Source organism: Apis laboriosa, unplaced genomic scaffold, assembly GCF_014066325.1.
Source record: "Apis laboriosa isolate Shangri-la unplaced genomic scaffold, ASM1406632v1 scaffold16_cov148, whole genome shotgun sequence".
In the NCBI taxonomy this organism is placed as follows: Eukaryota; Metazoa; Arthropoda; class Insecta; order Hymenoptera; family Apidae; genus Apis; species Apis laboriosa.
This window is the reverse complement of record NW_025222129.1, coordinates 1,694,116-1,716,549: the sequence shown is the minus strand read 5'-3', so window position 1 is coordinate 1,716,549 and position 22,434 is coordinate 1,694,116. Positions and strand designations below refer to the sequence as shown.

Here is a 22,434-nt window from a genome sequence, read left to right as displayed (position 1 = left end):
AACCACGCCGCGAAGATAGCTCCGTTATAGTACAACACACGGCACTGCACCTTCACTTCGCCGTGTAACAGATAGTATAGTCTTGCCTTCGCTATACTACGTTGTGCTGCTGACCCAAATGAATCCAATGGCCAGTCAGTCCTGGTCCGGGCTTCTTCGCGGCAATATTGCTCGCTCGATCACAGCTGGCATCGTGTAAAACGCTTTCGTCCTTTCGTTACAGGTTAAACGACACTTGCAAAAAATACCAATTTACCAGCAATACATGTGCATTCGGCAATCGGTCGTGGATTTCGTGGTAAAAATTCGCGATTTAATCGAAATACCTCGGTGCCCATATTGCAGCGTGGTCCCGGTGATCCAGTGAAATTATAAGGGTACCCTAAACAGTGAAAGTAGCGAACCAATTAATTATATACCAAAGACGGTGATTGTCCTGGCCGGTTTCTTTTTTTCACGAGAAATGGTCCACAGCGTTTGGACTATACGTGTCGTCAAAAATCGATAATCGGTGTACCGATTAAATTTACATTTTGGCGGGAATTTTTTTCTCATTGTTACCTTTTTCTCCTTTTATTTTTCTTTCTTTCTTTTTTTTTTTTTTTCCTTCTTCCTTTTTTCCCTTTAAATTGGATACTCGAGAATTTTTGTTCTAGTGTAAGTTTTATCGAAAAGTGTAACGGGGAAGTATCGTTTCCTGGATTAGAAGTGATCATCAATCTGTAAACACGTTGTGAAATCTTTGATATAATCGTGACGCGGTAGCTGGACCAGAACAGAGGAGGCTGAGGATGCCAGAGGCGGAAGCAAAAACGTAGAAATCGCGTCGCACCGGCTACGAGGATCCGATTGATCGAGATCACGCGCATCCGCAGGCTCTGAATAGCGATGCGGTTGCATTCCACGGCAACGATAGTTCCGCATAATCATTGACACTCTGCAGTGAGTATCCAATCATTTTCTCCTTCTTTTCTTTTCGTTTCTTAAATCCTAATTGTTATTCTTTTCTTTCTTCTTTTTTTTTTTTTTTTTTTTTTTTTTGATTATATATCGCCAACGACGGAAACGATTTTGTGGGATATCAAGGACATCTCCGCCTCGCGTCCTTGCGTCAGCTTATGAACGGTGCATTAATTCGCTCAATGAGCATAACAATGTAAATGCAGTCCTCAATCGGATACGCTGACCCCGGTATCATAATTTCGAAATTATCCTCGTTCCACGGACAACTTGTTACCCGATCCCTTATCCCGGAATTTTGATTGTGCAGGATATTGCACTTTAGTTTTTATCTTAGATCTTAGTCCCCCTCCCCATTCATCACTTGACTCGAGGACATTTGAATTTGTAGTTCGAAAATAAATTTAACTCGCCAGTAGATGTACAATAACAAGGAAGTAAATTAGCTCGTATTACGTAGGAGAAACAAGTTTTTCTTACGGTTACAATCCTACGCAGAATGTTAAAATAGCTCGTTAAAAATTATTCCTACGTTTCAATTTTTACTATCAATCCATCATTATTATAAATACATATGTATATTGAGACATAAAATCGTCCATCATTGCCGACATAAAAAAAAAAAGTACTGCTGTTGATCTTGAAAAAAGCGAAGTTTCATCGTTTTTTTTTTTTTTTATTTGAACGATCGACACGTAAAGCGCTCGTACGAGGAAAAGAAATCGGATGCATAAGGGAACGGGTAAGAGAGAAGAGGATTCCTAGTTGGCGAAATAGCCGTTCGTTCCCTGACCTCGAAACAACGCGGAACATAGACAGGTTGGCTGCGTTTGGCCGAGGAATTTGGCACGCACATACTACGCTCGACGATGGTTCGAGCCCGTAAAAGAAAAAAAAAGAAAGAAATAACGATGCATCGAAGCCGTACAGAGGCCGTCCTGAATCTTGGGAGACCGAGTCACGTATTACGAACTTATAATATGATCGTTGATGGAAACCGGCCGCGCCTAATCTTCGCCGACGATACGACAGATCTCGGCACACGGTTACTTTCTCGCCGGTATTCGTAACCCACTTTTCAACCGCGATGCAGTCATCCCGGTATACCGGTGCCAACTACTCGAATTAGAAGGATCTAATTCGCTCGAAGAATTATCTCGAATCTCCTCGATCCCAGCCTAGCCAGCCGCCATTTTATTACCTCTCAATTTTGGTAGCGCTATACTACAATATTTTCCCTTCTGACGAGATTCTCTCCAAAAAGTTTGGGAGAATCTACTCCGCCGCGCTTTAACTATTCGTTCTTTCGAAATTCTTCTCGAGTTGGAACCAGTTTCTCACTCCATTTGGCTACCAAATTCAGAGATACAGAGATGCGCGTATCGAGTGCGCGCCGATCAAGCCGTACTCTAACCTCTCTTCTCGTCTTACCAGTGGAAATACTTTGGAGAAGGATGGGACGCACAACAGATCGTGAGAAACGATTTCAAGGTGGAGGCCACGCAGTCATTTCCAAGCAGAAGAGAAGAGACAGACGTGTTCCTTCCGCGATAAAGATAAAGAAGCGTAGAGGAAAGCACCGCGTGGAAGAGTGGGCGACAGACAGTTTCACATGACCGAGTTAGAGCATCCAGTTTTGCCGGGAGACACGATATATATATACACACACTCGTCACTCGCTAAATATCGTTTTCACGTAGGCCGGTTGATTGCTCGACAGAGAAACCCTAATTGGCCAGAGGTCACAATCATGAAACGTAATTTCATCCTACTAAAAGGTAATTGCCGGGAATTGCCGTTCCCTTCGCTTCGCCGATATTCGATTCGTATATCTTGTGCGCATTTCGAATTCAATCACGAACGGTAACATCGAAAATAAATTGCGCGATTCCAAAGCAAGCTTTCGAAAAGTTTAAAAAAGTTTCGATCGAGAGTAGGGAACACGCAAAAGTTTCTCGATGATATTCCGTTCAGAACAGAGAAAATAGATGATTTATTATAAAATAGATGAGAAAGAAACATAATAGGAAAATACGTTAGAGGAATTTATTCTTGATCCAGGTTAACATGCAGCTTTTTTATGATGTTTTCAAAGCTTGGTAACCCGACGGTGTATTTTAACACCTGTCACGATCAGATGAAATTGATAGGAGTCTTCGGCCAACTATCGCGTGATTTAAATTTATCGCACGTTTTATTGCCAAGCTTTAGGAACTCTAACGAATCTCGACTACTTTTACATCTCGTAAATTCTGCTAATTTTTAAGATGGATGGATGAATAGATTTCTTAGAGAGGAGTTTAGTCTCGTTAAGATTAATTTCTTCTTGGATCGGAATAAGGTCAAACTAGGCGGACGTCTTCCTCTCATGATCTCATATGGCTTCATGGACGACGTTGAGCGTTTTTTTTCTGACCTTGCTCGATACTACACCTCCCAGCATTCCTGCCTAATCGAACGACACACCTCTCACTGCCGCGTCCGTGTCTCGTGCACCGTCTCTTTCACACACACCACACATACACACACATACACATAGGTCTCGGTTAGAAACGTGTTTCCTTCAATCGTGTGCGTCTTGATCCACGTGATTACGAAGGCGCTCGCGTTTAAATCTACGTTACGTTTTCGATGCGTGTTTTCTTCCTCGATGTTTGAATTTTTTTAAAAGAGAAGGAATTCGGGTTACGAATTCGGGTCGTTTTTATAAACTGGTCTTTTCAGTCTCGAGGAATTTTTTTTTTTTCTTTTCAGGAAAAGAATTCGAGTCCTTTTAACTCGTGTTACGAAAGGAACTCTTCCTCTCCTAGGAGAACTTTAAAGTCGAAGTTTCTGAAGAAAAGAAGAGAAGATAGGAATTCGGAAAGAGTGGAAAGAAATTTTTGAATTAATCTCGCGACACCTGTCCAAATTCTCGCGAAAGTAAATTCTTTTTACGACCAATTATCATACAGCAGCGCGCATTTTTGCGGACTTTCTTCGGTGTAACCTACTTCCGGCAGAAACGGGAGGAGGAAGAATGACGTTCACACCGGGCAAAAGAAGCCCGAAGTATAATAGAGACAAGATCTTCCGAGACTGGTTTCCTCGAACGACATTGTTATCAGTGGAAGTAAAATTAACCTGGTTTCCGTGACTTTTTCCACTTGGAATCTAATTTCACTTCGGTCAGCACAAATGTCACTTTGGAACAATACCAATAGCAAAAGATCATCGCGAGAAAGAATTATTAAAAAAACGTTCTTCCTCCCGTATTTTCGTTTATATATATCTCGCGAGAGTTATCGTATTTCCTCAAAGTTTTCACCTACCTGGTTACATTTATTCAATTACTTGCGCAACCAACTCGCATCGGAGGAGATTATCGCACAGAAATTTTTCCGCCTTTTTTCGTAATAAACATTTCAATAAAACATTCCACAATGGAAACGTAACGAGCGTATTCCGCGGGGAGAACTTGAACGTTGAATTTTCATGTTGACGCGTGAAAGTGTAACGCGTAAGCGATTCGGAAGAAGGGGGGAAAAGAAAAAAGATAAAGTTCCGAGTCGAGTCGGAAGAGATATACATCGAAGAATACGTATTTATTAATTTTCGATCGACGATGCCGCTCGAGATAAGGAGCAAGTAACGAGAAAGTAAGAAAAATTTCGCGATCTTTCTTTTTTTTTTTTTAGAAACTTCCGCGACCCCCGCTGTTAAAATTCTCTCCTAGTCGGAAAGAAATTGCCTTCGAAGAGGCGAACTGCTGGCTACCACCACCACTGGCCGACAAGTGGGCAGAGAAATTTTCCTCGCCGTGGCGCAATGTAATGAAAATTTGTTAACCTCCGTGTATATAAAAAGTTTAATAACCCCTGGTCGCAGAAAAATCGAGGGAAATTTATGTGAAATTTAATCCGCGCTCGCTGTTTTCTTTCTAGAAATAGAATTACGCAAGTTTGAAATCGTTACCGTGTACATTACTACGATATTTTCTTTAATCAATTCAATTTATCCCATCCTGAAAACCGTAACAATCGTGCAGAATATTTCTCCACGAAGTGAAAATTTTGAATGAATGGTCGTAACCGATGTTTCGTCTCGATTCCAACGATAAATTAGACCACGGCCGAGGAATAGAAAGTTGCAGAGCGATCGAAAGGTGCAGGCGAAAGAAGCGACCAGAAACAGGGTCCGGTGGTTGGATATATATACATATATACATATACATATATATATATATATATATATATATATATATAGCCATAGAACAAACAAGGAAGAAGAATCGCGATGTCTCCTTCGTTCCCTCCATCGTGTTGACATTTTAACAAAACCGAGACTTCCTCCTTCCCGCGGTAATAACTTCGTTGATTAACAATCATTCCCGCCATTCTTCTTCCTCCGTCTCCGAGGATGTAATAATTCGACGCGCACAACGCTAATTGCCGCGAGCTTTCATCGAGATTAAGACATCGCCACTCTCACTCACGGCCACCGAGAATCATTCCTTTGATGCGCGCCTCGCCCCTCCTTCCATCCTCCCGTAATTTCCCTCGCATTTTCTTTTCCTCCTTTTGTTCCCTTTATCCCCCTCGTCTTCGATTCGAGCTCGTGTCACTCTCCGTCCCGACCCCGAGCGCCATCTCTCTTTCTCTCTCTCTCTCTCTCTTTGCCCTGCTAAAGTGGGACAGACGGAACGTATTATATTTCAACGAATACCGTCCGTTTTACCGCTCGTAAAATTTCGTTCCCGTCGCCACCTTCTGGAATGAAAGACGAACCATTTGATCGAACGTGTCGAAGCGATTTCACGGGCCTCGTGAAAAATTCTCGACGCCACTTTCCCCGCACGATCGAGGCGGAGGAAGGATCCAAAAACACCAAAGCTGTTCCGCTTCACTTTCCATTTAACCACCGCAAATCTTCGAAATGTAAATTTTTCTCAGCTTGGGTTGCGATATACGATCGATCGCAGCGCAAGAGAAAGGAAGAGATTTCTTTTTCTTTCTTTCTTTCTTTCTTTCTTTTCTCTCGATTTCCAGAGATGCGAAACGAGGTAGGAGAATGGCTGCCCACCTGCGTAGGTTCACCGATATGCATCCTCCTGTTATCTTGGTCCCTTCTCATCTATCAGAACCAGCCGTCCTCGGCGAAGAGAAAGATCGACGTGTTCACGGTGGCCATCCTATCCCAGAGTCTGGTCCACCAGCTCGGCCTGCTCTTCTACGCCATATTGACCCTCATTCGGCCGAGTAATCACTTCGGAGGTAAATAAAGTTAAGGTAGAGTCAGTTGCGGTTCGTCGTGGCGGGAGCAAGAAGGGATTATGGGATCGCGTCACGAGAAAGCGATCCGAAAGATGATCGATCCGTCGAATCGATCGACTCTTAACCTCTTAGCTCACTCGTTAAGAGTTAAGCGTTCAGAAAAACGCGATCGAGTTAGACAATATACGCTGTGCTTATTTCATCCGAACAAAGTTAAAATTTACCGTGTCGTATCATTTTTCAATATTTTTTTGATCCTTTTCAAATTTTTCTTTGTTGTTGTCGAGTCAACTCGGTCAAGCGAAGTAAGCTTTCGTGTTTTATTTTTCAAGAAAAAAGACAATAAAAAGATCGGAAGAGGAAAAACGACTGAATTTTTTAATCGGTTAAAGGATCGATAAAGTTATTTATGTATCATACGCGATTCGTTGGCAGAATTTTGCTCGACCCTTGTCTGGACGCTGAACTCGTCCAGCATCCTGCAGGAGTTGACCCTGACCTCGATCGCGATTTTCACCGCGATCGACGCGGGAGAGGAAGGTGCGAACCTCACGAAGAACCACCTCAAGTATCATCTGGTGAGCCTGAGCGTGATCAGCGCGTGCGTCGGGTTCACGGGTGTCCTCAACTTCGAGCCGGAACTGTGCGTCTTCTTGGCCCAAGAGATCTCACCCAAATACGGGATATTCGTCAACTCTCTTCGATGCCTGCTGATCGCCGCAACAGCGATAAGCCTGCTCGTGGCTTTGGTAAGGCGTTTCTGTCGCCCGCCAAAATCCGAGCTGCTCAAGTCGGTGTCGGATCTCTCCGAGACCAGCTCGAAGAACTCGTCGGGTGCCTTCGAATGCCATCCCCAGCATTGGGATCCGTCGAGCGGCTCCTGCACCAGCGGTTCCACAAACAGCAGGGCCTGTTTGAGGAAGAAGAGGGTGCAGATCGACGAGACCAGTGGGAGACCGACGACCTACAGTATACTATTCGTCTGTTACGTGTTTCAATATCTTCCAATTTTGGTAAGCAAAATTCTTTTTTTACTTTTCTTTTTTTTTTTTTAAAGGAGGTTCGATCGATGACAATAGCGATTTATAAGAAGCGTATTTCGTAACAAATACCACAAAATCGACGGATGGAGCAACGAACCGTGACGCTAAAAAGACTAAAAAGATCGCAGTCTAATTTATTCCCGATTTACGTTTTACGCGCGATTAAGAGTCTCAAGTTACACGGATTGTTTGTCAATTTGAAACGCTCGTTAATTATAGAGCGTAAACAAATCGTTATTTAATTATCGGCGAATTTAAAAAAAAAAAGACTGATTATCTTTTTTTTTTATCCTTGAAAACCGGAACCCGGGCACGAATTCCTTTCCTCCGGAAACACGAGTCACCGGTTTTATTCTCTTTCGCCCACACCGGAATTCCGTTCGTTCGTCAATCGAGAAAGTTAACGCGCCAAAAAGGGGAACGGGTACAACGAACGATACCTTTCTTTCGTACGAACTAACACCTTTGCCCAATTATATTCGAAAGTTTTATATATTCGAAAATAAAATTCCAACGTGAAGAAAATTAATAAAAAGGTGCGATGCCACCGCAACGCGGGAAGAAACAATAGCGGCATAAATATTGGAAAGTGCGAGCTTAATACGGATCGCGGCCTCGATATCAAAACTCGATTAAGATTCGTTGGATGCCATGTTTCTGTTTCCGCCGGTGAAACTCCCCCTGACCTTCCTCGTTAATATTTATAATTCGCTCGTACGCGTGACGTATTCATTATCGCCGCCACGGTGAACGAATTAGGTTGCTTCTGCGCAGCCGTTGAGATCTCTCCCCCCTCCCACTCTCCTGGCGTCGCGCTCTCGGTGGTATTCGACAAAGAGATTTCGTTTCCTCGAGCAGAAGATCCTTCGAGAAAGAAAAAAGACGAGCAATTTTTTTAACTCTTTCCTACGCATACGCGCTCTTCTCCACTCCGGTGTAACGCGGTTAACGCAGCTTCATAATTATTAATTTATACCGACGCGTTTCATTTTACTTTTTCCATTCTCTTATCTCGCCGAATGATTTTACACCGCGTTACGTAAACGCATCCACCATGTAAATTAGAAATCGAATTAGAAACGCGAATCTCGTGAACCGCCGTCTCGTTCATTGAACCGGCGTTGACAAGTTTCTGAATTTGCTCACACGTTCGCAAAAAAAAAAAAAAAAAAAAAGAATATCGTTCATCCTATTCGTTTCCTCCACGTTGACACAACACCATGATGAAACTCGAGTTTCTTCGAGTGCTTGAAAATCGTCGTCGTTGCCGATCTCTCGACGATCGACTACGAAGAAGAAAGCCGGGCACCGTGACGCTCCCATCGCATCCTTCTCTCCATCGAACAATTAAAAGAGGCGAGGTAAAATTCTCGTTCGAGATTCAAACGCGACTCGCCGCTCAAATTAATTGGAGAAACTCGCTCGTGAACGGAGACAGGATAATGGGTTGCGAGATGGAAGAAGGATAAAGAGAGAAAGAGAGAGAGGGAGAAGGCGAACGACGCGCCCCTAGCGTTGTGGAATCGCGCGAATCGGACCGATACGGTTGCGCGTGCAAACAAGAGTTAAGTCGCGTGTTAAGCGCACACGAAAAGTATTATTGGAACGATTCGGGGCAGAAAATCTGTTAACCGTGATTGCGTGTAGCATGTAATTGCCGGGAGAAGGCAATCGATGGGTAAAATTTAATAGTTGAAGTTACGTTACGAATAATGTTACCTTGAATAATTTATCGTTCATCAAACATAATAATAATAATTGGAAATAATTGTAATGGAAAACGGTAATGCTGAGAGTATACGAAATGTTGTTTAAGCGTTTCAATAAGTAATTACTCGAAGTAACTTTACTCGGAAATTTTTAACCTTGAAGGGTTGGAAAAGTCCAACTCTGGAAGGAACTAGGGGACTAGGTGATCGATTTAGTTAGAACGACGTTCGTTTAAGGGGGAGAATCTGTTCCGAGCAAGATTTTTTTCCGAGGTTTTTCGAGTAGGTTTATAGAAAGTCCAAACGGAGGAGGATTGAGATACGATCCAACGAAAGGGCGCGAGAAGAATCGTTGCTCCTCACGCGACGCGTGTACGATATACCTATATCTCGAGAAACGGAGTGAAATTGGAAATTATAATCGTTCGTGAAACGGTTTCACCGTGTTAATGGAACGATATTTCGAGGTTTCCCTTTCCACGGAGAGGAGAACCGCGCATCATCCCCGTTCCCCTAATCGAGGCACGCCGTAGTTTCGATTTCATATCTCCGCCTGCCATGATTACGCGCGTAATCATCGGACGCCGGATTAAAATCACGATAATCGCGAGCCGCTCTCTCGCACGTGTAATTCATTTCGCGCATAATTCCATGTAAATCCAGTCCGGCACGCAGCGATTTCCCAACCAGCCGGCTAGAAACCTTTTCTTGCGTCGATCCTGTCATTAACTTCTGCACTGGCCGGGAGAGATACGAAATACGACTGTGAACTTTCATCGTTGCGCAATCGGCCAAACGATTTCTTCCAAGCTTTTCCCGACCTATCGCCGCCGATATTCCCTCCAACTCGGCCCCGATACGATTTATCAACGGTTTTACAAACTCGGTGTATATGTAACACGAAATCGTATCTCGTTTTTTTAATCCCCCCAACTGTGAATTCCCGAACGTGTAAAATTTCGAAATTTCGAAAAGTCGAAAATCGATTTCTCGACGAGCAACAACGCCTTATCTTCCTTACCTTGGCGCGCTTTTCGAAAGTTTCCACCCGAGTAATTTTCCGCTCGCGGTCGAATTTAAAATCGAAAGTAAGGCTCGACCGCGTTAAGGCGCTTCTTTTTCTTTTTCTTCTCCTTTCCCTTCCCTTCCTTTCTTTCTCTCGGCCCCTCGAAATTACAGGAGCGCACGCGTCGCTTCTTTATCGACGCGTCGAGAGCAGACGAGCGGAGCAATTAGCCGCATGCGATGCCGGCTGCATTCCGCGCGGCGAAAGCCGTCATCGTTCCTGACACGATTTCTCTGTGGAAAATCGTCGATCCGATCGATCGCGCACCGAGAATCTCTCTCTCTCTCTCTCTATCTCTACACACGGTTGAAGTGGAAAGAAAGAAAGAAAGAAAGAAAGAAAGTAGGAAAAGTGTGAAGAAAAGTCGAGATATTTCCAAGGGAAGCTTTGAGATAGGAAAGAAGAGAATAAAAAAACACGATTGTAAATGCAATCGTTACTTTCTTTCTCGCAGGTGATATCCATCGAGCCGAGATTCCTAAGGGATTTCTGCACGCCCCAGAATCTGGCCACTTGGCTTCCGCTGGTAAAGGACACCCTGTTGCCAGTGTTTCTCGCGCTGTTCGACAAAATGTTCTGCCGTTACGTGGCCAAGGTCTACACGAAGCAGGATCACGCGAGGAGATTGTCTCACGGTAGGTGGCGATGGGCGACTCGATTTCACAAATAATAATTTCCAATATTTTCCATCGAGGGGGGAGGATCATATCGATTCATCGGCGGAGGATGAAAAATGCAACGCGTTGATCGATCCAGAGAGAGGGAGAGAGAGAGAGAGAGAGAGTGGACAGCCGTGGGAAACGCGTGTAATCGTCAAGGAGAAATATCGGTTACCTGACAACCTGTCATCTCGCAATCGCGGTAACCGCATACCGCTCAGGTTAATTTCTCTTTTATTCGTCTCTCTCTCTCTCTGCCTTCAATTTTTCTCTCCTCCCCCTCTTTTTCTCCTCGTGTTAGAAAATAACACGAGGAATCCTTGGTTTCTGGTTTGGAACGATTCGTGAGAGGTGGAGGAGGAAGGCTTGGCCATTTCTAGTTTCCGGTGCAATAAATCGAGGCGAGTGAATTTTCGCAACGAGCAGAGTACGAAAGATTGCGAAAGAAATTTTGCGGGCCGACGATTTCCTAGACGAAGATTTCACGAAAATATTTTTCCCTTTCGAACGCTTCCCTCCCAGGCGGAATCGACGGCAAGTTTCGTCACTTCGAGCACGAGGCCGAGTACAAACTGCAATTGAACCTGAACCACGGACTCAAGTTCCCCTTGACTAACGGAAGCCTCTACGGCCGGTTGCACAATCACCAGAACAGAGGCGAGTATATTTTTACATCGCGTTAATTTCTCCACACACGCTCTCCTCTTTCCATCATATTGTTCCTTTCCCTCTTTCTTTCCTTTCCGACGATTATCGGAATTTACACGAATTACGTAATCAAGTAAAATCGTAAGATTTCAAATTTCAGTTTTCGAACGATCCCGTTTCCAAGGGGACACCTTTCTTATCCACGGAGATCTCCAAAGAGGTCGCTTTGCGTCGGACAGGTGGCTCCGCCTGGAGTCTCTCCTCGAGCACGCTCTGAATTTTTGATCGCGCGACCCGCTTCCTAACGCTCGTTAGGAATTTCGTGGGCGACGCGACGATGGACACGCGTTGGATAAGAAAGTGGCCCGAACGATTTCCATCGATAATCACGTTCGATCTTCCCGTCTCTCTCTCTCTCTCCCTCTCTCTCTCTCTCCTGCCCCCGAAAACCCATCCTTTTCCTCCTCGGAACGATCGATCGATCCAAGCGATTGAGGAAACGGATTTTACAGGGAAGAGCGGTGTGCAACAGCATTACCCGAGAATACGATCCCTGGACGAGGAGAATAATTACGCTTCACTCCCCGCAGAACTCTCCTCGTTCGCCTGTTCGAGCCTGGAGCCGCGGCAAGAGGCGGGCACAGTCGAGGGGACGCCGGCGAGGAAGGGCACCGTGGACAGATCGAACGTTCGGCCTCGGCCGAACGAGAGCTCGTTCCAAGAGTTGGCCGGTACCCGGCGAAAGATCGGCAGCACGGACGTGTTCGGCCAGAATATGGAGAATCTGGTCCAATTGGACGACCCTTGCGCGAAACGAAAGTTCGCCAAGAGTCTGGACGAGATCAGGGAAGAGCCTTCGAGGAGGCACGCGAGGAGCGTGCTAGGTTTGGAGCATTTGATCGTTGGATCGGATGAGAATCCGGCTGAGGAGGAGGGGGGGCCACGTTGCCCCGGGAGAACAGCTCTTCGAAGGAATCAGAGCTTCGATCACGCCAGATGCCAATCGTGAGATTCAATCTCCATGTTTTTTAATTAATCGAAAAATATAGGGGGAACCCTCGCTTCTTCTTTTCTTCTTCTTCTTCTTCTTTTTTCTCCGCAAAATATCTCCGCAGGGTGTACCACCGACCGATGCTCGACTCGAGAACGTACGAGAACTCGAAGATGAAGCAGGATCAGAGTAGGAAGGAGCAGGAGAAGGTGCAAAGGAAGGAGGCGGAGGAGGAGGAGGAGGAGGAGGAGGAGGAGGGAGATGGATACGAGACCTCCGACGACGAGAGCTGCGACCTCGAGAACGGGGATTTCGACACGATGAGCTCGTGCAGGAGTCGTAGCAGGAGCTGTTGTTCCGTCACCACCGTGGCAAACGATGATTTCGAATACTTTCAACGTAAGGGAACTAAGGTAACATTTTCCTCTCGGCATCTCGTCTTCTCGTCGAAAATTTCTTCTCCTTTTTTTTTCCTCCCTCGTCGAAATGAGAATCGGCAGTCGATCGATCGACAGACAGACGCGAATAATCTGAGGAAAATAATGGAGTCGGTGGAGTTGGCCTTTCGTGGTCGTCGTTGATTGCGTAAAGAGAGAAGAACGTGAGAACGTGGCGGTTTTGCAGGTGGAGTTGCTGCCCTCGAAGAGAAGCGGCGAGGTAAAGGTCAACATGCGATCTTTCACGCCGAGGATCATCGAGAGCGGGGCGGAGGAGGTGGACACGAAGCCGAGCGTACAGTCGTATCACTTGAAGAGGACGAGAATAGGGAACGGTTACTCGATGAACGATCTTGACAAGTTGACCGTGGACCGGAAACGGCCCAATCTTTCGATCGAGAGCTTGAAGAGCACCCTGAGGAACACGGACGTCAGTTATCTGGACAACGGGGACATATGCAGGCACGATATCGGAGGATCCGTGCCGGATTTTAAGAAAATCTTCGTCACGGAATTTATATAGATAGAATTTTCGAAAATCGATTATTTTTTCGAGATTCAAGAGGGGATAATTGTTTGACAGGAAAAAAAGGATCGTACAAAGTGTTCACTGTAATATAAGATATTTTTCTTTTAAGAAGCTAAGATATATTTTGTATAGAAGAAGAAGAAGAAGAAGAAGAAAAAGTCATTTCTGAAACGACGCATAGAATTTTTGGTACAAGAGCAACATGGAAAGACTGTGCAATGTGTTCTTTCGAATAAAATTCGTCTTTTTTCTTTTCTCTTCTCTAGGAAAATATGAACTGATTGTATGGATTTACAAATTGGTTTGACGAAATACAGAGTTTTTTTTTTTCTTTCTTTCTTTATATATATATATATATATATATACAAGCGGATCGTTAAGGCTGAAAAGAAGTTTCTTCGTTTCAAAGAAAGCAAGAGAGAACCCTCGGGGAGAAATCGCGAGGTAATCTCCTGCAGTTCCTGAGCACAACCTAAGATCTAGAAAATTATATAACAGCTACACACGGAAGTAGTCGAATTGGAAAGTTCGCAAAGAATGCAATAAGTTTGGTCAAACGAGTTGTTAATTAATTCGATTCCTCGACTTCTCTCGTTCGATCCATTTTTACCAGCTTCGAGATGCGAGAAAAATTTTTTTTCTTATCTTAGAATCTTTGCACAAACGAATCGGCGAACGAAATTGCATCGATGGAAAATTCGTTTAAAAAAAAAAGAAAAAGAAAGAAAAGGCAACACGTTACGGGAGAATAGATACGGGAGAAGGAAAGAAAATCCGAAAAAAACCGGTTTTAAAAAACCGGCACGATAATATAATAATAATAATAATAATAATAATATATCGCGTCATCCGTTCATAAATCGACGTAACCACACTCGTGGGATCGAAAATTGCGACAAGGCTAAGTTTTACGTTACATTCTTGCGATATGTATTAGACGAGGTTTAAACAGAGATGCGAACAATGTAAAATATATACGTATACGAAATGTATGATTGCATCGATCGTGAAATTCCGCAAACGATACATTTTATCGCGTCTACGATTATCGCGCGTGGAGATCGTATTGTATATATCTTGTACATTTATGCGTATGTGTGTACGGTATTATTTAATTCGTTAAATATATATACAATATATGCGTATGTGGCAGACATTTGTGTATCGCTGGTGTATTTTTCATTCCCTACTGCGCGAAAAATACAAGATGCAAGATTTTATAATCTAACACGCTAGACTAGATTTTTCTTTTTTCATATATATATATATATATGTATATCAAGGAAAAGATTTATTTTTACGATACAATTGTGAGAAAGAAGAGCGAAAAAAGAGCTTATATGTGTATATATATATATATATATATATATAGCGTGGCTCTTTACAAAAAAATCGGCTCTCGCAATCACGATCGAAAGTTATCGTGAAATTCTCTTCTCACGGCTACCCGGATGCGCAATTAAGACGGATCACGTGTATCGATATATTCTTTTTTTCTCTTCAAAAAGCGAACTTCAAGGGTCCCTTGAAGTTATTAATTATTACAGCAAATTCGTCAAAGAGATTACACGTGCACGTCCCTAATCGCTTAATCGCTTAATTATCCTATCGATCTACGTATACACTGCGTTTTATTACGTTGACTAGCAATTACACGGTTTGGCATCGTTATTCGTTACATCTGATTACATTCGCCGACGGCAAATTATCATTCGAGCACGAATCTAGGGGGGGAAAAGGAATAATAATAATAATGTTGGGATGGTCGTCGATTATTGGCCACGTTGTCGCAATCGACTTGATCGACTCTCGCGATACAACGAACGAAATATCGAGCGTGTTCTCGTTGTTTTCATTTTTCTTCGCGATCATCGATAATCCTTTCAATGAAAATCGTTACACTATTGTTATATATATATATAGAAATTAATGCTTTGGTAAAGAAATTGCAACTTGTTCTGAAGCGAGATCGATGGAAGGAGATCAATGGCTCGCGTATACGAGATCGTTTCCTCGAAATATCGCCTCGATCATCGACTTCCGGTTGAACTTTCCTCCCCTTGACTCGACTATCGCCACCAGTTGCTGATATCGCTTCCAAGCGGTGACCGAGGCCGCTTCCCCTTCCGCCACGTTTTTAATCTTGCGATACACGTCGTCCGTGCTCCTGACCGCAGCCTCGGATGTTTGACAAACGCTTTCCGAATCCGGTATCATCTGAAAACAAATTTTTACGCGAAATAATTTTTAAAATAATTAACACCAAACGCTCTTCCTTCCGAAAGGAAGAAGAAGAGGATTCGATATATATATATATATATATATATTTTTCTCGACATTCGTTGCATTTTTTTCAAAAGGTGGACAGTTTTTTTTTTCCTTTTTTTTTTAAATGGAAAAGCATATCTCGCGATTACTTGGTTTCAAGAGGGTGAGCGTATCTGCTGAAAGTGTATATATACGTAAGCCTCGCCTCGTTCATCTTTTGTCCTCGTTTAAAGTTTCATCTCCGAGAGAGCTTCTCTTTCCTTCTCTCTCTCTCTCTCTCTCTCTTTCTCTGTCGAACCATTTTAAAAGCTCGTTGCTTTCATTCGCTAAATTGTGCAAGCTCTTAAGTCTCTTCCCAGACATTGTTCCATCGCGAGAAAGGGAAATCTAAATCAGCAGGCCGTCCTTTTTACGCCTTTTTATGCTCCGCTCCGCGGATTGAGATTCACTTTTATTCATCGAAACACGATCCATCCCGTATCGTTCCGGTTAACAGCGAAAAACCTGTGCTCAGTTTCTTCTCCATTTCCCTCGTTTTGGCCCCTCCCCTTTGTCCACGAAACGCCCATCAACGAAATTTACCAATTTTCCAGGGAACGAGATTCCATTCAACGGGGAGGAAAATTAATAATTCCCTCCTCCCCCTTCTAATAAATTACTCAACTATTATTCGTCGATCGTTGGATTATTACCCGGCTCCTGTAATTTGCTCGACACCGCGGTGGAGAAACAGGGTCGGTTTTAATCGCGTTCCTCGATCCGTCTCTCTCCCGTTCCTCGTCCCGTTTGACCGATGTTTGTAGGACGCCGTGTATACACGTGTAACACAAGCCTAAACCCGGCCCCTCGAAATCAATACTCGGCATTACACTGTTACTAAGGATTCCCATCCCCCAGATTCAACCCCAACGTGGCGACCCGGAGGCGAGGTTCAACGGCCAAAAATACGGGCCTTGGAACGCGTCACGATTTCGGAGGAGGGACGAATACCGCTGCCCTTCCTCCGTTCTTTTATTTATTTCTCCGTGCGCGCGTTTTACATTTTCAAAGCCATTTCGAAACTCGATTCGATCGCGTGGAAAAATTCGGCTTCGAGTCTAAGAGGCGAAAACAGTTGCAAGTTTTTGGGGAAAAGCGTTTCGAAAGGGAGAAAAAAAGAAAGAAAATGAGATTCCCAACTCCTCTTGTGGAGTTTCCTCGACTTTGGAATCCATCCAGAAATCGAAATTTCGTTCGATTGAAAGAAAAAATTAAAGGGACAAAGAGATGGATGCAATAACAAGAATTTTCGTCGAGTTTAATTCAATTCGGGATTCTTGTGTTCCCCTATGGAAGAGGAGAGGGAAGATCGTCCGAGTTTCCATCCTATAAGATGGAACGATAATTGTGACGAGCTCGTAAGCCGGGGCAATTGCTACTTTTATGGGCGAAGAAAGAAGTTAAACTATCCTTCTCCTCCCTATTTACCAGTTCTCTACTCTGGGTAGTAGAGTTTTAAGCACGAGGGAGGAAGGGGGGAAGTTTTGAAAGACTCTGGCAGGTACTTAAACTTTTTCTCCCCACCCAGCAACGATAAACATTTATCTTGTTCGAAAATTCGCAAAGAAAGAGGAGCAAAAACCGACAAACGGTTCCAAAAAGTTTGGCCGAAACTTGTAACTCTCAAACTTATTCCCAAAGGATATCGGATATCCCGTTGACGAGCATGCGAACGAATTAAAATACTTTCTTGCTCCCCAAACTTTTTATTTCCATCCCGTTAATGGAATCCCTACGATTTCCCCTCCTTCCTCCCCTTAATTAAACAGAGGAAATCTTCGAACGAGTGACATTTCCAACCACATTGCCCCTCCTTTCGAATTTTCGATCAGAAGGAGAAGAGGGAGGGGAGTTAACAAGTTTAATTCACGCGGCGCCAATTATACGCTGTCCAGACTATTGATAAAACTATTTGCTAAATCTGCGACAATCGAGGCTTCGAGCTCTATGAAACCGTCGATAGAAAGACTCCCGAGTTCTCATCTCCCGTGGCGAAAAGTTTGGTCGAAGAAATCAAGAGACTCGAGTAACAAAGCGTCCTCGAAAAAAATTCGCTCAAGAGATGGCATTGCTTTTATCGCAACGAACGATCGAACATTCGAATATTGTTTTTAACTCGTGGATAGAGGGAGGGGATGAAAGTTTGGAGGGAATCTTACCTCGCTATTCCTCCTCTATCCTATCCTTCCTGTTTCCTCGCCTGGGTCCTCGTCCAAGAAGAAACGTTAGGGTTAAGGGCAGTTCTCACGGAGGAGTCACGGAGGAGCCCTCCGTTGGTAATCGGAGACGATTGGAGCGCGGAGAGCGGATCCGACGGAGCGCGCCACCACCACCACCACCAACGGTCCAACGGTAACTGAAGAAGGCGAAACACAAACGGCGGCCATCAGCTGGTTTCCCGATTACTCGACCTCCCTCCCTCCCTCCCTCCTCGCCTCCTAGGGAACTCACATGTGCCGGCCATATGGGGGGAGGGGGGAGGGGGGAGTCGCCCGAGGGGGAGCGCGGTGGCCACCTCTTTCGTTTTCACCCTCCTTCGCTTTATACCCTGTAACGCTTCCGTAGGGCGCGATTCTTCAAGAGATTTCCGCTCCTCGCCTCGTCTGATTTAATAAAATTGTCTCTCGTTGTTCAGATCTATGGAGAATAGATCTTTGATATATATATAAGTTTTCTTCGTTCGAGTACGAGTTGGGCAATGTTTGCGAACGAGGGATAATTGTAGTAGAATGTCTGTTCTGATCGTGGAACAATCGAATCTTGTTACTCGGTCGATAATTAATTCCCGATACGTGTCTCGAATTTAGGGCGAATTTACCTTGGAATTAAGAGACGCGCGTTCGCGTAAGTTTGCCAAACTTTGCGAATCCCCCTTTCGATCGATGGTTTAATTAATCCTCGTCGAAAAAGATGGACTGGCTCGTCACGTTACGTAACCGCGTAGCAGCAGTAAGGTAAACGAAACGACGTACGGTTCGCTCGAGTCGAGTCGAGTCGAGTCGAGTCGTCGGTGTACGTAGTAGCTGTTCGATCGAAGCGCGGATCCACGTTCGATCCATGCATCGCCGTGGATGCAAGTGGACGTGTAGTACAGTTGTGCAATCGAGTTATCGACAAATCGACGTTAATTGCTATTCTCGGTTCGAAGGCAGTGGCGGGGCGAGGAATACGCGGTGCCACGCGGTGAAACAATTCTTTAAATTGGCGAGTTGAAGCGATCCATTTCTCGATTCTTTCATTTTCACTCGGGGGAGGAAAGGGGTTGGACTCGATTCGATCGTTTTATTATTTCCATTCTTCCTGCGAATTATTATTATTCTCCCCTTTGCCCGACTCGACGATATATATATATATATATATGGGGACTCCTCTGGCAGCGGAACGTGGTTGGGGAATGGTCGGTAAATTGGCTGAATTGCCGCGTCCGAGAATCGTGGCACGTCGATGCACGGAATCGCTCGAATTACGGGAATGACGGAACAGTTTGGACACAGATCTCACGGGATACCTTTTTCAAAATTAACTTAAATTTGTAGCTTTTCTTAGAAATTTTTCTAAGAAATTTTCTTAGAATTTTTTCTTTAGAAATTTCTTAGAATTTGTTTCCACATCTCGATGAATTTTTCTTTCCAATCGGACGTTTTCAGAGGAGAAGGAGGAAGATTCTCACTCGACGAGTTTTCATTTTTCCCCAAACCGATTCAGATTCGAATCGTCGCAGACGTTGAATCCAAACTCTATTTTCCTTCATGCTTCGAAAGAAAGGGGAAAAGATGTTTGAAAACGCGCGATACGCGGGCCGCGCAACTACGAAAGTGAAAAGTTTCGGTACAACGACAGATGGTTTCAGCATGTGCAGCGAGTTGCAAGAGTATATATTAAAAAAAGAGAAAGAGAAAAAAGTTGGACGTTCCCATTGGCGCGATAAAAAAGCAGGCATAAATTATCATCACGTGTACGTTCCATTATCTTTTTCTCAAAGGCCGATTATTTATTTCATCCAAAAATTTAAATCAACCGCGAGTTGGAATAATTAAATTCGTTTCGCGCGGTCGTCGGAATTCGAGTCGAAATCTTCCGATTCCCGATCGATTTTTCCACCCGATCGAAGGGAATCGAGGGGATATCGATATCGATCGAAAATTGATTTCCCCCTACGAAATAAATAACGATCGAGTTCCCCCAGCTGCGCCTATTCTTTAATAGGCAATCGGCGCGTGCAGCCGTAAGGGCGCACGACACCACAGCTCTCACAGCTGCCGGAAGTATACATCTGCCGCCGGTTAACCGTGCCGCGAGGCTTGGCCCACCTTTGTGCGCCGCAACGCGCGCGTTTCGTGCCATTGTTTCGCGCAATTATATTCGTTATACCACCGCGGTGTTTCCTTCCTCCCTCGATCGAACGAGCTTTGGAGGAAAAATTGATCGAAAATCTTTTTCCTCCGGAAAAGAACGAGGAGGAGGAGGAGGATTTTGAAAAACGGAAGGAGGAAACGGCGATGAGAGTCGATAAGGGTCTGGCTCGTGCCAGAACGCAACACCTTGATCGTCTCTGGATCTCTGGTGAAGGCGTTTTTCTGGGAGTCTGGAACCGGTGAAAGGCGTCGAAAATCCCGAACAAAGGGATCTTCTTTCGATTCCAACCTCGATGAGGGGGAGAAGAAAGAAAAAAGAAAAAGAAAGAAAGATATCCATGGAAAAATTCCGAAGAGGAGAGATACGAAGTGAATCATCCCATCTACCCACCCCCGTAACGAAACGTGGAAATAATTAACGGCAAGTTCGCCTCGTCAAACGCGATACGAAACGAGGCAAAGGAGGCAGGGCCCTCGATATCGATGAACCTTTATAATCGAATCGATCTTGACGAGAATGTTGGTTTAAACCGGTTTAATCCCGAGTTTAATTAGCGCATTACGAGGGGGTAGGTAGCATTAAACGATCGGCGATTCGATCTTTAAAGCAAACTTCTTTACCTCCCCAAATAAACGGATAAAGATTTATCTTTTGGTTAACGAGTTATGTGTATCTCTCTCTCTCTCTCTCTCTCTCTCTCTCTCTCTTTCTCTTTTTCTATGTCCTCCTCGCGTTTCAAGACCCTGTAGCAGTCGTGTTTTTTCCCTCCGAATAAATAACCGTAATTTTCCGTGGACAGTTTCAATAACAGGGGACGCATCTTAAAAGAGACAAAAGACTTCGAGTACGTACTTGATGGTCGAAAAAAATTCCTTCCCCCTGAAATCTCTTATCGTTTCCTCTCATGCTTGCGTTAACGTTATACATTATACAGAGGCAGAGTTGGGAATTAAGGTTGAAAAAGTAAATAAAAATTTCGAAATAAATGTTATTTTGAGCAATTACTCGTTGAAATGCTTGAATTTATTCGAGATTATTATTATTATTATTATTATGTTTCGAACGTTAAATAATTTTATTTGTAACTTTGAAATTTAAATTAAATTAAATTTTATATCCATCACTACGTACGTTTCACAGAATTGGATTTTAAGATTGAAAGATCAATTGAAAATTTCGAATTATCAAAGTTATTTTGAGCAATTACTCGTTAAAATGGAATTACTCACTATTCATTAAAGTAATTTTATTTGTAACTTCAATTTAAATGAAATTAAATTTTGCTCGTCATTGCCCACAGAATTGGATATTAACCAAAGTTGAAAAAGTAATTAAAAATTTCGAATAAATTTATTTTACTTTGAGCAATTATTTATTATTTTATTTGTAACTTCAAAATTTGTAACTTCAAAATTAAATTAAATTTTGCCCATCACTTGCTTCCGTTCCGCAGAATTGGATTTTAACCCAAGATTGAAAGAGCAATTGAAAATTTCGAATAAATATTATTTTGAGCAATTATTTATTAAACTACTTGAATAATATTTATTCGTAGCTATTATAATCTGCTTTTCGTATTTATTATTTTATTTGTAACTTCAAAATTTATTAAATTATTAAATTAAATTAAATTTTTCCCATCATTATCTCTCCATAAAATTGGATATTAATCCAAGATTGAAAGAGTAACTAAAAATTTCGAATAAATATTATTTTACTTTGAACAATTATTTATTACTTTATTTGTAACTTCAAAATTCAAATTAAATTAAATTTTTCCCTCTCTTTGCATCCCACAGAATTGGATATTAATCCAAGGTTGAAAAAGTAATTAAAAATTTCGAATAAAGTTATTTTACTTTCACCACTTTTACTCGTTAAAATGAATAACATCTATTCGTAGCTATCACAATCGATCCGCTTTTCGCGTAACAAATATTTGACACTACAATTATTGCGTTTCGAACAATAAATTGCAACACGATACAAACAATAAATCGAAATAACTTTATTCGTAACTTCAACTAATAAATTTTGCCCATCACTGCTTCCAGTCATTCCCTGCATCTTAAACCACGAAAGAGAGAAAGAGAGAGAGAGAGAGAAAAGAAGAAACGAGGAAGAGACGATCAAAGGTCCCACGAATATTCCCTGTCCCAATATTTTCCAATCGACCCGGTGCAAGGAATTCGGGCGATGGACGATCGGCATAAACGAATCTCCTCAACCCTTTCTCGTGTTTTCACCCCCGCAGCTGACGAGCCACGGGGATACCATCTGACGGCTCGGCCAGGAACAGCTGTTCCCTCCCCTTCCAGCCACCTCCTCCTCCCCCTCCCTCTCTGCCAGGCCCGCACCAGTCCAAAAAATCGAGACGATTTCGCCCGGAAGAAGAAAAAAAAGAAGAAGTAGAAGAAGAAGAAGAAGAAGAAGAAAAGGAAGGAAGCGAACACCCGGCAGCGTGTTTCCGGGGGTGA

At 43.4% G+C, this 22,434-nt stretch overlaps 2 protein-coding genes across 4 annotated transcripts; one reads left to right on the top strand and one right to left on the bottom strand.

Moving 5' to 3' along the window:
* The first annotated feature begins 136 nt into the window (after positions 1–136).
* LOC122711073 lies at positions 137–14,439 on the top strand. Of its 3 annotated transcripts, none has more exons than XM_043929489.1 (8): positions 137–942; positions 5,988–6,212; positions 6,648–7,225; positions 10,485–10,665; positions 11,212–11,346; positions 11,850–12,342; positions 12,453–12,727; positions 12,953–13,271. In XM_043929489.1, exons 2-8 carry the CDS (start codon positions 5,990–5,992, stop codon positions 13,120–13,122), a joined length of 2,055 nt encoding a protein of 684 aa, XP_043785424.1. In that variant the 5' UTR covers positions 137–942; positions 5,988–5,989; the 3' UTR covers positions 13,123–13,271. The 3 variants fall into 3 exon arrangements, with proteins under 3 accessions (XP_043785424.1, XP_043785423.1, XP_043785422.1); XM_043929488.1 differs by having other exon boundaries at positions 139–942; positions 11,928–12,342; positions 12,453–12,741; positions 12,953–14,439; XM_043929487.1 differs by having other exon boundaries at positions 139–942; positions 12,453–12,741; positions 12,953–14,439.
* LOC122711239 lies at positions 13,391–17,988 on the bottom strand. Its single transcript, XM_043929810.1, has 2 exons — positions 17,890–17,988; positions 13,391–15,511 (listed from the first exon to the last, which is right to left on the bottom strand). Exons 1-2 carry the CDS (start codon positions 17,986–17,988, stop codon positions 15,278–15,280), a joined length of 333 nt encoding a protein of 110 aa, XP_043785745.1. The 3' UTR covers positions 13,391–15,277.
* Between the last annotated feature and the right edge of the window lie 4,446 nt (positions 17,989–22,434).

Coding starts and splice junctions, on each gene's coding strand:
- LOC122711239 (XM_043929810.1), bottom strand. CDS start 17,988: ATGGCCGCCGTTTGTGTTTCGCCTTCTTCAGTTACCGTTGGACCGTTG. Junction 15,512..17,889: donor CCGCTCTCCGCGCTCCAATC/GTCTCCGATTAC, acceptor ATTTGTTTTCAG/ATGATACCGGATTCGGAAAG.
- LOC122711073 (XM_043929487.1), top strand. CDS start 5,990: ATGCGAAACGAGGTAGGAGAATGGCTGCCCACCTGCGTAGGTTCACCG. Junction 7,226..10,484: donor TTCAATATCTTCCAATTTTG/GTAAGCAAAATT, acceptor TCTTTCTCGCAG/GTGATATCCATCGAGCCGAG. Junction 11,347..11,849: donor GCACAATCACCAGAACAGAG/GCGAGTATATTT, acceptor CGGATTTTACAG/GGAAGAGCGGTGTGCAACAG.